Consider the following 17,108-nt stretch of genomic DNA (forward strand, 5'->3'; position numbering starts at 1 on the left):
GCAACAGAGTGGTTGAGGCCATCTTTGTCAAGCTTTTTGCATCTACCCGAGCACTGTGCGCTGTGAGGGAAAGAAGCTGTCAAGATACACTGTGGCAGGGGTCACCAACGTGGTGCCCGCGGGCACCAGGTCGCCCGTAAGGACCAGATGAGTCGCCCGCTGGCCTGTTCTAAAAATAGCTCAAATAGCAGCACTTACCAGTGAGCTTTTATATATATAGATTTATTTATTTAGCTATTCTTGTTTAAATCACACTTACATGTAACTTAGAAATGACAATACATATATATAAACACTTAAAATGTAAAGTGTTTTTTGTGTTTAATACATACTTGCCAACCCTCCCGATTTTCCCGGGAAACTCCCGACATTGTCCGGGCGGACCATCCTTCACTGAGCGTCGTTTCCAGCCGGACAATAATAACGATTACACCGCATACGATTACACCTCTTCTTATGCGGTGTAATTATATTATTGTAATAATAATATTGTTGTAATAATAATAACGATTACACCGCATACGATTACACCTCTTCTTATGCGGTGTAATTATATTATTGTAATAATAATATTGTTGTAATAATAATAACGATTACACCGCATAAGAAGAGGTGTAATCGTTATTATTGTCCGGCCGGAAACGACGCTCAGTGAAGGATGGTCCGCCCGGACAATGTCAGTGAGGAAATCGGGAGAAAATCAAATCCAACCATGTGTAGGGAAGTGTTTCTGTTATGGTTATAGCCGTTGTTGTATAGGCTATGTTTAATTTTCCTTTTGTTGATTATTTTTATTTCAAGCATACATTGCATAGATTGATGGATAATTTATGCAATGTATGCCTTTTTTGTTTAATTTTATGTTATTTATTTTATTTATTCTACTACTACCACCATTTACCATTTGCACGGGTACTGTGGAATTTGTTCTTTACTTTATATGTGTTTTTCAAATAAAAGAACACTGTGAAATTGAATTATTTCATTTTCTCTTTAAAAAGCAAACTACCCCCCCCGCTCTTTTGAAAATAACATAGAGTTAAAGGTAAATTGAGCAAATTGGCTATTTCTGGCAATTTATTTAGGTGTGTATCAAACTGGTAGCCCTTCGCATTAATCAGTATCCAAGAAGTAGCTCTTGGTTTCAAAAAGGTTGGTGACCCCTGCACTGTGGTGATACGCGCTTACAAAAACATCAGGGAGTGCGTAGTCACAAACGCCAGGCTGATGAGCGAGACCACTATACAGCTGCCTGAAGTAAATGCTGCAACAGTTTCACAGTGGTGAGTAGGATTTATATAAATATACATATTTTATGTAGAGCTGATTTTGTTGACCACTAATTATGAGACTTTTTTTTGTTGTTTATGAAACTTTATTACATATTCCAGATTAAGGCCTCGGGGACATATTTGTCTTATGTAAATCACATCAAAAGCAAGATTACATTTTTTTGTGCATTTTACAATGTAGAAACTTTTGTTTTCATATAAATTATTTTGTGTTTTCATAGGTACTGCAGGCGGTGCAAGGCACAGGAGCAGGATATTTTAAAGCAGGGTCTTCCAGCTTTACAGGCCCCAATGGCAGCTCCATCAAGACTTCCACCTGCCCTGCAGAAAGGACAAACTTTTACATTTGGCTCTTTAGCTCAGCCTCATCCTTTTGTGCTGCCACCGAACACTGCTGGGCAGGCACAACTTAAAGGAAGGCCACCATCTCAGCCACCACCACCACCACAGACATTGCTCTTTTTTCATCCTGTTCCACCTGCCCCTCCAAAACCCATAATTACTTCCCCTCTAACATTTCAGACACAGGTAACACCTCAAGCGGTTCCCTACACCACACAGCAGTATAGGAAAAGACAAATGGAGGCAGAGCAGTCAGGTATTTTTAAAAGAAAATACACCAAAAAGAAAGACACTATAGTTTGCAGCAAGTGCAAAAAGTACAGGAACCCTCCTACACATCGCCAGTATTTTGGCAACTGGTATTGTGAAGAGACTGAGACTCAGTCCTATGATGAGTGGAGGGCTTTACTGGAGGAGCGCAATTATGGCAAAAAGTAAATAAAGTGGGAAATGAGGAACCTCTTTCCTCCACTCTCATCACAGGGCTGAATTTGCTATTTGTAAAATAGTTTGTAAATTTGTAAATAACTGTAAATAATAGATATTTTTAAGTATTTTAAGTATATTTAAGTATTTTATATCTGTTTGTTGTTGGGAATTTTTCTATTTTATACTTGTTGGGGGTGGGAGGTGGTGGTGATATTATTTATAGTTAATATTGTTATTGTGATTTGTGAATGGTTGTTTTCTCTGTATTAAAGATATTACATTTTTTTTTTAACAATTTCCTTTTTTAATCTGGCATTAAAAACTACAGTGTTTGGATTATCATATCTACATCTGAACTCATTGAACTCAGGAGGGCTTGACAGGGTTTTTCAACCCTTTAATGCTGTGCAGTAACATCTAATTAAAAGCTGTTTTCTAGTATATACATTGGTTAAGATGGTGTTTCTTTAATGAACAGTTTCAATGGACAAGAGTAAGTCTGAGGGATGAATATAGTTTATATATATATATACATACATACATATATGTATATATATCTACAGATATATATATGTTAGATTTATATATATATAAATTTAATATATAGATATGTATTAATATATATATAAATCTAATATATATATATATATATATATATATATATATATATATATATATATATATATATATATATATATATATAAACTATATTCATCCCTCAGACTTACTCTTGTCCATTGAAACTGTTCATTAAAAAAACACCATCTTAACCAATGTATATACTAGAAAACAGCTTTTAATTAGATGTTACTGCACAGCATGTGATTTGTCTGTGTCTGTGTGTGCGTGTCTGGCGATCTCTGGTTAATTATGTTTGTATGATAGTTTTGCATAAACGTACAGTTTGCTGATGGCTTTACAGTGATGTACAGGTGATAACCAGTGACTGTATATGTGATAACCTGGGATTAAGCAGGATCGAACCCGGTATCTACGGTATTGTTTTCAGATTTATTGTAGCCTTACCTGGACTAACAGGTCATGGCCTCCAGTCAGACTGATGACTATGGGAGAGATTTGTCTCAAAAACATTCACAAATAGATTCACAATTTTTACATGTGTTTTTCAAATCCACAAATATATTTACAATTTTGACATGTACTTCTTAGATTTTCACGTTTTTCAGATTTTCACATGTTTTTCAGATCCACAAATACATCAACAATTTACACACGTGTTTTCTCATTTATGTGTGTATTTATCATGAATTATCATGTGTAAATCCTCAACTGTGATTGTGGATTGAGCAAAGTACGTTTGTGGATCGGCCCGGAAATATAAAGAGAACCAATATTACAAATTTGGAAATATAAAAACAATCAATAATAAAAATGTGGAAATATAATGAGAATCAAAAAATAAAAAAATATACAAAAGTAGTATATTTGTTTTCCATTTTGTGCTTTTTCTGTTTTGTCTTTGTCTTTTCCGTTTGTGTTTTGACATTGCTTTTAGTTCAATGACTCAAGCTGTCGGTAAAAGCAAAGGTCAATTCAATGGTCATTCTGCCCAGGCTGACTAGTCGATACCTGATCACATGATTCCTCTTTTCTTGGAGGGAAAGTTAAAAATGGGAGACGTGGATGAATTGAGAAGAGGCGTTCAACGACAGTTATTTGCAATATCTCGGTATGTGGAGGAAAATTCTCCAACGGACTATATTACATATTACATAATGCATATTAGGTATTCAGCCCTAATTAGCAGCCACAGCCAAAGTTAGCCCCTGCTATGGGCAGACCTGTGTTCAGCTCACACAAACAGACAGATTAGAGCTCAGACACACAGTGTGTCCCAGAGCAGGGATTAGGATGATCCATGGTCTTCTTAAATCACAGGGTGTACAATTGCAAAGTGAGTATTGATGCTGGATTTTTCCTGATCAAAGATGCAATTTAAAATGTACCAAGTATATAATTGACCCAATGGAAATAAATGTAGAAGTGTTACATCAATGAAATATTTCAATATTTTCTTTGAAATGCTGTTAATAAAGATTTCCTTTGCAGACAGGTTCCTGGGCCCTGGTAGTCCTCAGTGTTTAGAGCTATAAGGACAACTTCAGGGCCTGAAGACCTGTCAATGAAATAAAAACATTTATATCATTGTAATAACAAACCATGCATTGCTGTCTTAAAAAGATTGTACTTCTTGTAGTGTTGACTTTTGACAACATGTGCAGACAAGGTCAAATAAATAAATAAATAAATGAAGACCTGTCAGAGACAGTTTAAATGGTAGCATGGTAATACAGTAATAGATCCTTTTATAAATGCTCCTTGCATTGTGTTTCTGGATATACAGGAATGAAAAACTTGAAATAAGAAGCAACAATTATGGTTATGTCATTGGCAGTGATAGAACTTCTAACAATAATAAATTCAAATGTGCTATTGTGAGCAGCTAGACAGATAGAAGTACTACTTTTAAAAACATTAGGACTGTAGGTTGAATATTTTAGAAGTTATGACAATGTGTTGACAAAGAGTTGAAGGTAAAGCTGTCCCTCTACTCTAGAAGTTGGTCAAAGCTAAACATGGAACTCATTGAAGGGCTGTGAGTCAAAAACGGTTAAAGATACAGAAAAGTTGAAGGTATTCACTAAAAATGAACAAAAAAGCTGAACATTTTAAAAGTTGAAATGGGTTTAAGAACTGCTGACCAGTGGAACATTACATTTTCATTAAAATTAATTAAAAAGTTGAATAGTTTTAAAAGTTGAAAAGTTATTAAAAAACTCAAATTGAAAATGACAAAACACCACAAATACATCTAAAGTGTAGTCTGTAAATCTGCCTTCATCTACATTTTAGTTTCTATAATCAACATCAGATGATGCGTCATACTGTCTTGCCAGCAGATAGCGGTCCACCTGATCTGATACATGCTCGGTAACAGAATATCGTTCTGAACAAATTCTAAAGCAATGTGAAATTAACAATAAATATGCAATGTGTTGACTTGTATATAAACTGTAAGTATATTAAATAAACACATGTGCTTCATATACACATTTATGTTTTTATTTTGGCTGTTTTCTAATTTAGGAATTAGGGCTGAGCAAAAAATTGAGATTCAAGATGTATCAAGTTTTCTTTTTTGGCGATATAGAAAACTATAATATTTCATATATCAATATATATTATAGCTTATTATGTATCAAAATTCTAGTTTTAAGAGTCGCTGCTTTTACTTCTCAGAACAACATGTAAAGCTCAGTTAGATGATTAATAAGTGTCACATATTGATCAGCTGTTTATTAATAAATGAGCCTGTGTAACATTTTGCATCAGCAAATTTAACCCAGAATTTTCTTTCTGATCAGACTTTATTTGATAAAATTATCTAGATTTATATCATAAATCATCATTTAGATAAAATATATTGAGATATGAGTGTTGGTCCATATCACCAGCCCCAGTAGGAATGTTCAAAACATTTAAATGTTAATAAAGGTCGACCTATCAGATCAGATCAGAATACTGGAGCTTAGTTGGGAGGGTGGGACGGATCGTAGTGGGCGTCAGAAAATTTCCCTTATTTTCAAATCCAAAAGTTGACAGATATGATCTAAGAGAACCAGAACTGAGATCAACCTTCTGTCTGAGGTTAAGAGAAGATCATTGGTTACTTTTACTAAGACAGTCTCTGTGCTGTGATTGGCTCTAAAGCCAGACTGAAAGCTCTGTATAAATTGTTCCTAAGTAGGTGATCACATAGTTGACCTGTGATGACTTTTTCAAACATTTTGGAAACTAAAGGGAGATTAGATATTGGTCTATAATTGGACAAGTCATTTTTATGGAGAGGTTTGATTACAGTGGTTTTAAAGGTCTGTGGTACATAACCTGTTACTATAGATGTGTTAATACAGTTCATCATATTATTAACCATTTATTAGTAGTTTTAACCCACAACATGAATGGTTTTATCACTTATCAAGTCAGCCTGCTTTGATAACGGACAGTGATCAGTTTCCCTTCATTACAACAGCACACACGTTTTTTTTATCATCACATGTCATCACCTTTGTGAAGAAACTCACTCTGCCAGTTTTCTCCATTGTAGTGATTGGTCAGACTAGCTCCACCCCTTTCATGTGAACACGCATGTACCCAGGCTGAAAACACTTGGCTTCAATTAGCGTGTTGTTATCGACCTTCGTAGGACAGCTTCTCTCTGACAGGGAATGTTTGGTTAGTTGACGCCCGTTAATTCCAGGATACAATTATCTAGATTCATAGCATAGGGTCTTTATGTCCTAAAATTATATCTAATTCATTCATTTAATTTACTACAGCAAAATAAATCACGTTTAAAAGTATATTCTATAATTGTATAATAATGGCATTATTAAAACTGAACCTTGTTATTAACGCTGTGTTGCTATGTTTATCCAGTAACGTTAGCATATCCTCATCTGTTATCTGCTAATCATGCCTTAATCTACTAGTTTAGCGGGGGATAATCCACTAACATGCTTTAATGAACACATGTAAACGTAAAAAAGTGCATCACAAACTGTCTAATCCACTCTAGGGTGTTTTAGAAAAAAAGGAAAAGTTTTATAGATATTTATCATAGACTCAGAGCTAGTGAAGCTTTACAAGCAGTGAATATTTGTTTGACTGAAATACTGTAAATTCTGTAATATGTCACACCTTTTTCATTTAAAAATATTGGTCTGTGACTTATCAGAGCTGAAAGTAATGGATTACAAGTACTCACATTACTGTAATTGTAATGCATTAGATCATAGCCCACCAATCAGATTAAATGTAATGCATTAGATCATAGCCCACCAATCAGATTAAATGTAATGCATTAGATCATAGCCCACCAATCAGATTAAATGTAATGCATTAGATCATAGCCCACCAATCAGATTAAATGTAATGCATGAGATCATAGCCCACCAATCAGATTAAATGTAATGCATTAGATCATAGCCCACCAATCAGATTAAATGTAATGCATCACATCATAGCCCACCAATCAGATTAAATGTAATGCATCACATCATAGCCCACCAATCAGATTAAATGTAATGCATTAGATCATAGCCCACCAATCAAATTAAAAGTAATGCATTAGATCATAGCCCACCAATCAGATTAAATGTAATGCATTAGATCATAGCCCACTAATCAGATTAAACGTAATGCATCACATCATAGCCCACTAATCAAATTAAACGTAATGTATTAGATCATAGCCCACCAATCAGATTAAATGTAATGCATTAGATCATAGCCGACCAATCAGATTAAACGTAATGCATCACATCATAGCCGACCAATCAGATTAAACGTAATGCATCACATCATAGCCGACCAATCAGATTAAACGTAATGCATTAGATCATAGCCCACCAATCAGATTAAATGTAATGCATTAGATCATTGCCGACCAATCAGATTAAACGTAATGCATTAGATCATAGCCCACCAATCAGATTAAATGTAATGCATTAGATCATAGCCCACCAATCAGATTAAATGTAATGCATTAGATCATAGCCAACTAATCAGATTAAACGTAATGCATTAGATCATAGCCCACCAATCAGATTAAACGTAATGCATTAGATCATAGCCCACCAATCAGATTAAATGTAATGCATTAGATCATAGCCCACCAATCAGATTAAATGTAATGCATTAGATCATAGCCAACTAATCAGATTAAACGTAATGCATTAGATCATAGCCAACTAATCAGATTAAACGTAATGCATTAGATCATAGCCAACTAATCAGATTAGCGCCAAAACAGCATTGAATGCCAGTTATTTTCTCAGTTTTAGAGTTTATAAATGTATTTATACTTGGAGCCTGATACATTTTTTTTTTTTTTTATTGTGAATTGAATTAATTTGTTGTTATTTTTTATTTTTTTTAAATTTACATTTTGACAAACCTTTTATTTAATACAGATGCCTTTGTGGAAAATAAATTAGATTTCAATTGTGAAAGACATAATTTTTTCCTTTTTATGGTTTCTAAATGAGATGTTTACTGTATGTAAGAGAACCAACAATAACTGTGGGGGTGAAAGTAACTAGTAACTTTAACTTTAAATACTATTTAATTGAGCTACTTTTTACTTGTACTTGAGTATTTTATGTATGATTTACTTGTACTTCTACTTGAGGATATATCAGTACTTTTTACACCTCTGTGACTTATACAATGAAGCTACTTATATGTAAGTTTTTGGCCAACAGCGCCCCCTGGTGAGTAAAATGTTCATTAGTTTTCTATTGTTGTATAAGACGCTCCCTCATTGGTAGTAATTATGCCTGATGTAACAGTCTATAAATACAGTATATCCACTATGAGGAGTAAAATGTGTGTTTGCATTATTTAATTTAATATATTTGATCTTCCTATGATAATATGACACACATTTAATCACAAAAGGCAACTTCGATCGGATCAATGTTGACAGGTTGTCATGGCAACTCAGGCTAAAATGGAAGCTCAATGTTGACAGGTTGTCATGGCAACTCTGGCTAAAATGGAAGCTAAATGTTGACAGGTTGTCATCGCAACTCAGGTGAAGATCAAAGCTGCAGAATCTACATCATTCAACAGAATCTCCTCCTGCACCGTCAGAAACGACTAAAGTAGCTTTAAATATATCAGTTAACGTAGACCAACGGTTGTCATCAGTGAGCAACGTTTGAGACCAAGGTGAGTTTCTAATAATAATGTCAACTTTAATGACTAATTTAGTGATTTCCCACAATCCAGTGAGTAAATACTGCTTGTTTTAATCTAAATGTGTTTACATATTAAGTCATAATCTTGTGTAAATGAGCTGATATTGTAAAGATCTTTGGAACGACTCAAGCTCCTCCCACTGCTGGTGCAAACTCCATTATTGGTTATAAGATCTTCTTCGTTCTAAGCATTTGCGGATTAGGGGCTAGATTTCCAGTGCATTATATCAATTCTGGACTGGTGTGGGACAACATATATGTTTGGGACGATGCATCAATACAAAACATTTACGTCGACATATTTTTTGTGTCAAATGGGCGGGGCGATATGGCCTTTTTTAAATGTCTGAATATTTTCAAGCTATATGATGATATACGATATACATCTCAATATTTTGCCCTTGCCTTGAGATGATGCTTTGATGTATAAAACCAGAATGACAATATTCAATATATATTGTTGTTTTCTCTGTGATGTAATTGGGGTTTCCCCTATTATAGCATAGTGCACCCTCGGATCTGGGTTGGTTGCGTTTGAATATGCGATCGGAGTATCAAATGATTTGGTCTTGTACTTTCCTGGTGTGCCTAAGGCATAAAGCGGCAGTGCAGAAGGTAGATATATGTGACAGAGAATAATTACAATGACTAGGGCCATGTCTGGTGTAAACCACATGTACATTAGAGGTTGGATAGGGCTTTTCTAGTGGATTCCAGTCCTAGTTTCTAGTTTACGATGTCCTTGAGGTGGTAGTTATTGAATGCGACAACTGGTTGGCAAATTAGGAATACCATATCTCGGCCTGTAGGGTTTATTCAGCTTGCAGTTGACGGCTCGTCTGTTGGTTTTGTTGTTCTGTATAGCTTAATTTGGTCTCTGTGGACCCACTTGAGCTTTGTTTGGTCTTTGTGTTGGGAATCTTTATTTGGTACACCACTGAAGACAGTTTATCGGTGACGAGGTAGGGTCCGGTCGATTTGGGAAGACATTTCTTATCTAGTTTGGTTGCATGATAAGCGTTTTTGCCGGCGGGCAGAGCAAAGCTGTAATATTAGACTCTACCTCCCACCTGGAGTTCGTCATAGGCATGTGCCAGTATCACCCCCCTTTGGTTTTGCGGGACGATAAATGCATGCATTTGTGAGTCAGCAGAAACATGGACCAAGATGCCATTGACTATCCGTAACAAGTGACGGACAGCGAACAGATGGTCGAGGTTAAGTGTGGAGGCAAAGTCAGAGGAGGAGGGATTGTCTAGTGTATTGTCCCCCATGAGGCGAATCATCAAGGAGATCACGGGGTCTTGGCCTTGTAACATCATCAGGTCTGGTTTTGCATGCGTAAGCAACCACTGGTCTGTTCGTGTATCTGGTACAGACCGGCACTGAGGCAGTGTGCTGAAAAGCCCAGATGGAATTCCTTGTTGTGGTCAGGATAGGCGAGGCACGGAGCCTTCGTTAGCATATCGATTAAAGTCTGCATAGCGTGTTGTTGGGGCTCACCCCAAGTGAAAGGGACATCCTTCTTTAGGAATGTGTAAAGAGGTTTTGCTAAATTGGCGTAATTGTCAATGAATTGCCTGGAGTAGCTACAAATACCAAGGAAGTTTCTTAAACCTGAGACATGCTGGGGAACCTTGAAGTTCTGAAGACCCTGAATGTGTTGTGCCTGTGGTTCCACACCCTTGCCGACTAGGAGACCGACATAGTTCACTGTTGTGCGGGAACATTGACACTTGGACAGTGAGATTTTGGCACTGGCGCAGGTCAGTACATGATCAATTTCACTCCTGTGGTTTGCAAATGTTGTGTTTTTCATTAATATGTCATCAACAAATATATGAGGGTGCCATGAGACTTTCAACATGGCTGCTGTTTGGTTCAAAGTTGTGCGACATAGGATTTGTCTCGACTACAATGATACCGTTCCTAAATTATTTCATAAAATGGTCCTGAGAGCAGAGCCAGCGGAGTCACGTGCGCGCTAGAGCCAATCACTGGAGAGCTCATGACATCATCACTGTGGAATTAGAACTGATGACATCATCACTGTGGATGAGCTTTTTCTGTTTTTGATCACCGTCTTGCATCCAACACTGCACTATGTAGAGCACTTAGAGGTTCGCTTCCGTTCTGTGCATCTTCTGTGCATCTAAACTGAACCAGACTGACTCTGTTCCGCCCATCTGTAAGATACACTGTCTCAAAGTAACTTTTGTGTGTGTGTGTGTGTGTGTGTTAGCGGCATATAATATATACATCGGAAACTATAACAGAATGTCTCACTGCACGTAAAGCTACATATTATTATTATTACGTATTATGACAGGCCCATATTTCACTGGCCTCAAATCAACAGGAACAAGTATTTATTAATTTTAATGTGACACATTTAACATGTGATCATTACTTTGTTTTATTCCAAGATATAAATTGTAAATTGAGGAAACATTGGAATTGAGCTGCTGAAAGGAAGTGACGGATTGCTGCTCTGCTGCTTTTTATGGGAACACCTTTAAACACTGAAGGGCTTAATTATAAGACGTCTAATGTCAAAGGTAAGTTACAATTTTCTAGCTGTTTTTAGCATTTAGCTCATTTTGTTAACATCTAAAACAGGGATTCACGTCAAACATGTTATATATAATTGTCTACAATATGTTTCAAGGCTTTAGCTATTGAATATTTTTGTAATCCAGTATTCTACTGAAAATTCTATAGATTAACATATTTTTTTAGTTAAAGAGAAATTATATTCATACATGAGAAACTAACATATTTGACTTAGGAATGAATTAACCATTTGTTTCCTTTTTTAGATAATCAACACTTTTGCTTTTTAGCAAACGGCAATTGCATCTCAGGAAATGTGACTAGTTAATATAAAAATGAATAAAACAAACAGAATAACATAACTTTCTACTTCTGCCAAGTCCAAACATCTTCTCAGATATCTACAACTACATAGATATCTTTATTTGAGGAACATTGAAGATAACTTTAACTAAAGTTTAGAATTGGTGACGTGATGTTTTCCATATCTTTAACTTTCATTTTATCAAGTCCAAATGAGGTTTGATATAAATGTAATGTTCATTTTGAAAAAAAGTTTGCCATTGGTTTCCATCATCTACCACCCACCACTAAAAGTCATGTGATGTGTGATATCATCTAAGAAAGGTCTCTACTGCTCATGGGAAACACATTTTTTTTAATATAAATTAGCTGTCAAAGGATTAAAAAAATAACCAATCAATTGCAAATCTGACTAAATAATCACGATTAATCACAACTTGTGAATTTCAATCACAAGTTGCACAGAAATGACGTGTATTTATAAGTTACAAGTAAAGTAATTTAATTTGTTCCCAAACAAAATCACTGTTAAATGTAGTGTGTGGTCCATGCAGACTTTAAAGGTTTGTGCTGTGTTAAACTTCAGTCTGTTATTACACAATATATTGGTTATTTTAAAGATAACGAGATTGTACATTAAAATAAAGTATGCAAAAAATCTAACCTATAATTTAGAAAAATTCCAGTGTTAATATGAGAGAACTTTAGAACTTATCTGAACCTTAAACATTCAAACTATTGCACTTTTACATTCAGCTGCTGAGGCACAGCCGACTGTCCACATTACTACAGGATGACTGAATCAATGCTAAATACTAGAGGTGATCTCAGTGAGATGGACTCAGAAACATTAGTAAAGGAACGTTCCACAACAATGAGAGTGTCCTGTTAATGTGCTGCTTGTCTCTGTCCCTCAGTTTGTGAACATGTCTCCTGCCTGCAGTGGGACGTCTGAACATCACTTCCTGTGCTCCATCTGTCTGGAGGTGCTCACTGATCCAGTCACCACATCATGTGGACACAACTTCTGCAAAACATGCATCAGTACACACTGGGACAACAGTACCACCAGCAGGTGTCCCGTGTGTAATCAGGTGTTCAGCACTAAACCTCAGCTGAAGGTCAATATTATGATGCGTGAGATGGTTTCTCAGTTCAGACGTGAATCTGAGAAGAGAGCAGCAGCACCAGGAGAAGTTCCCTGTGACGTCTGCACTGGAACCAAAGTGAAGGCCCTGAAGTCCTGCCTGGACTGTGGGGTCTCCTACTGTGAGACTCACCTGGAGCCTCATCTGACAGCATCAGGCCTGAGAAGACATCAGCTGGTGGAGCCTGTGGAGAACCTGGAATCCAGGATGTGTCCAAAGCACAGCAAACCTTTAAAGCTCTTCTGTCAGAGCGATCAGACACGTGTCTGCTTGATGTGTTCTGTTTTGGAGCACAGGAGTCACCAGTTAGTCCCTCTGGGAGAAGATCTGTTTGAAGACAAGAAAGTTTATCTTCAGCAGATGATCCAAAAGAGACGAGAGAAGCTGGAGGCGATCAGAGAGTCAGTGAGATTCAGGAAGGAAGCAGCAGACAGAGGGAAAGCTGAAGGTGTGGAGATGTTCACTGCTCTGATGGAGCTTGTTCGGAGAGGCCTGAAGGAGCTGATGAAGACAATGGAGGAGCAACAGGAAGTAGAAGAGAGAGAGGCTGAAGGTTTGATCAAAGAGCTGGAGAAGGAAATCTTTGAGCTGATGAAGAGAAGCTCTGAGGTGGAGCAGCTCTCCCACTCTGAAGACCACCTCCTCCAACACTTCTGCTCTCTGAAAGCTCCTCCAGCCACCAAAGACTGGACAGAGGTCATGGTCCATCCATCATCATATGAAGGAACTGTGCTGAGAGCTGTGGCTCAGCTGGAGGACACACTCAGTGACAAGATGAAGATGATGTTAGAGATGAAGAGGCTGCAGCAGTTTGCAGTAGATGTGACTCTTGATCCTCTTACAGCTAATTCTTACCTTGTCCTGTCTGATGATGGAAAACAAGTTTATGACAGTGATGTGAAGAAGAAACTTCCAGATAATCCAAAGAGATTTTTTAAATATATTAATGTTTTAGGGAAGCAGAATTTCAGTTCAGGTAGATTTTACTTTGAGGTTCAGGTTAAAGGAAAAACTGACTGGGATTTAGGAGTGGTTAAAGAATCCATCAACAGGAAGGGATATTTTACTGCGACTCCTAAGAATGGTTACTGGACTGTGGCACTCAGAGATGGAAATGTGTATAAAGCATGTGGAGATCCTCCATTCATTCTTCATCTGAAGTGTGTTCCTGAGAAGGTGGGTGTGTTTGTGGACTATGAGGAGGGTGTGGTCTCCTTTTATGATGTAGATGCTGCAGCTCTGATCTACTCCTTCACTCACTGCTGCTTCACTCATAAACTACACCCATACTTTAATCCTGGTTTAAACCATGGTGGTAAAAACTCAGCACCTCTGATCATCTGTCCTGTCAATCAAAGTGAATGATCAGTGTCATGATGAAGTCTCACCAACAATAGATTCAATGGTTCTCCGCAACCATTCACTTCTCCAGGTTGGTTACGCACTCCATCCAACCTAACATGTATGTTTCTCAACAGTGGGAGGAAACATTTCATTAAAGAAGTTTCACATTTGGTGTTTGGATTGTGATGAAATAAAAGTGGATTAAAAAAATATATTTTACAAAATGATTCATTGTACAAACATGTTACATGTTTTATGATCAGTTAAAATGTGTTAGTGGTTAGTAAAACAAGTACAGTGCCCGTCGGAAGTATGCATTCATGTGGGAGCATAAGGGGTATAATTGCGTATTTTTGTATCTTTCTGTTGTGTTTTTGTGCATTTTTTGTAAAATTATAGTTTTTTGTTGCCATTGCAGTGTGATTCTGGAATCTTTTTGTGTATTTTTGTATCTTTTTTAGTGTAGTTTTGTGCATTGCTGTTGTTATTTTGTGTATTTTTGTATAAATATTTAGTTATGTGTATTTTGAGTCATTTTCATATGTTTGTTGTTGTTTGGTGTATTTTTTCTGTAATGTATGTATTTTGGAGTAATTTTGTGTGTTTTTTTAGCCTTTTTGTATATTTTTATGCATTTCTGTTGTCATTTTGTGTACTTTTTGTATAAATATTGGTATATTTTTATTATAAATACTGTGTGTGTGTGTGAGCCAGCCATCTCCTCCGTGCGTTATCTATCACACATGTGAGCTTCTTGCACATAAAACATCTCAGGTTGTTAAGAGAGACACGGTAACTACGGTAGCCAGTTAAGTCAACTATTCATCAGCATGTATGTCTATGCTATACAACCCCTCGACTAACAGAGAAAGTGTGTCACACCAGTGCCACCACTGGATAAGTTTGTGTAGAGCCCTGATAATAATAAATATGTTAATAGGGATATAACAGCGCACGGTGGCTTAGTGGTTAGCACGTCCGCCCCACAGCAAGAAGGTCCTGGGTTCAAGCCCTGGGGTGGACTTGGGTCCTTTCTGTGTGGAGTTTGCATGTTCTCCCCGTGCTGCGTGGGTTTCCTCCGGGTACTCCGGCTTCCTCCCACAATCCAAAAACATGACTGTAAGGTTGATTGGAGTCTCTAAATTGCCCATAGTAGTGAATGAGAGTGAATGGTTGTCTGTGTCTGTGTTGCCCTGTGATGGACTGGCGCCCTGTCCAGGGTGTACCCCCACCCAGCGCCCTATGAGAGCCGGAGATTGGCACCGGCAGACCCCCGCGACCCTGTTAAACGGGAATAAGCGGGTATGAAAATGGATGGATGGATGGATGGGATATAACATTAATAGTGAAAGTAGTAATAGTAATAAAAGTAATGTTGTAATGATATTAATGGTAATAATTGCAATAACAAAATAATAATGTACTAAAAACAATATTAATAGTAAACAATATTAAATAATTATAAGGTAATATAATGATAATATAGCAATGCTAATAATACAATGAGAACACCAGTAACTATAATAAAAAAAATATATATATATATTAATAATGAAAAAAAATATAATGGTAATTATTAAGTCTCTGGTCTTTGGAGAGAGCAGACGTCTTTTTCATTCGCTCCGGTAACACGACCTTGGCTACAGCTGAACAGCCTGAAAAACTGGGCCCAAGACTGAAGGAAAATGGTGAAAAAACCGCAGGGAGGCCCTTCAGAACCCAATTCGGGTTTGGAAGAGGTCAAGGAGATGATATGCGAGGGTCTACGGAACCTATCTGCCGAGATAAAGTCGTTGGAAAAGACGCTGGAAAACTCACTGGTAAACCTACAAAGCGAAGCAAAGGTACTGAAAGAAAAGAATGAAAGAAATGCTGAAGAGATAAAATTGTTGAACGCCAGGATTGAACAGCTGGAACAAAAGGAAAGAGAGAAAGATGTCATCATCACAGGCCTAAAGATAAAACTCAGGAGTTACGCCAGTGACGAAGAAACAAAATCGATTGAACAACAGGTCATTGACTACCTGGAGTCGAAGGACATTGTCCTGAACCCTGACAACATCAACTCCTGCCATCTCCTGCCAAAGAGAAATGATAACAGAGCTGTTAAAATTACCTTCACGAATATGAAATTCAAAGGACAACTACTGAAGCAAGGAAATAAACTCAAGGAAACAAAGGTGTACATCAATGAAAACCTGACGAAACAAAATGCAAGCATTGCATGGAAGGCACGCCAAATAAAAAAAGGAGGAAAAATTGTGAGGACGTGGTCAAGAAACTGCAGGATTTACATCACACCACTGGGAGAAGAGAACGGAAAACCAATCCTCATCAAAACGATGGAAGACTTGGGAAAATACGAAGGATCCACCTAAACAACAACATTACTGATGGTAATCATGGATATGGAACCAGATCTATATAAACACTGGAAACAAAACTCAGACTGTGATTATTTTACGGAGACTGAATTAAATGTGGAAACCAAGAGTAAAAAAGGTCTGTCATTTATTCATTTCAATTGCTAGGTGGTGGGGTGATTAAGGATTACATTAAATTTAAATTCAAAGTGTTTATTGTCATATGTGCAGTTAGAAACACGTTTTTTTTATACAATGAAATTACTACCTTGCTTATGAACTAAGATATAATACAATGAAATTACTACCTTGCTTATGAACTAAGATATAATAATCTGTTTATACAAGTTGGATCTGACAGTGGAGAATACAACACTGCCAATAGAACTAACAACAGCTGGATTAGCCTTGATGTAGAGACAAAACAAGTTCCAAACTTGTGTGTCCAAAAGAGACATTCCCGAGTGGTGACATTATGGATGAAAAGGGAAAAACCTTCCAAACACCTTCGAAAGAGGAACTATTCTTGAACTGGAGGAATGCTAACAA

The 17,108-nt window shown here is 36.9% G+C and overlaps 1 protein-coding gene across 5 annotated transcripts; it reads left to right on the forward strand.

The window, feature by feature from the left end:
- Positions 1-8,704: 8,704 nt before the first annotated feature.
- Positions 8,705-14,233, forward strand: LOC114459724 (E3 ubiquitin-protein ligase TRIM39-like). Of its 5 annotated transcripts, none has more exons than XM_028441880.1 (3): positions 8,705-8,819; positions 11,275-11,406; positions 12,622-14,233. In XM_028441880.1, the coding sequence occupies exons 2-3, from the start codon at positions 11,398-11,400 to the stop codon at positions 14,215-14,217; spliced, it is 1,605 nt and encodes a 534-aa protein (XP_028297681.1). In that variant the 5' UTR covers positions 8,705-8,819; positions 11,275-11,397; the 3' UTR covers positions 14,218-14,233. The 5 variants fall into 5 exon arrangements, with proteins under 5 accessions (XP_028297681.1, XP_028297685.1, XP_028297684.1 ...); XM_028441883.1 differs by lacking the exon at positions 8,705-8,819 and adding an exon at positions 9,933-10,614; XM_028441881.1 differs by lacking the exon at positions 8,705-8,819 and adding an exon at positions 10,883-11,036.
- The last annotated feature ends 2,875 nt before the right edge of the window (positions 14,234-17,108 follow it).

This window comes from Gouania willdenowi, unplaced genomic scaffold (assembly GCF_900634775.1).
Source record: "Gouania willdenowi unplaced genomic scaffold, fGouWil2.1 scaffold_338_arrow_ctg1, whole genome shotgun sequence".
Lineage (NCBI taxonomy): Eukaryota > Metazoa > Chordata > Actinopteri > Blenniiformes > Gobiesocidae > Gouania > Gouania willdenowi.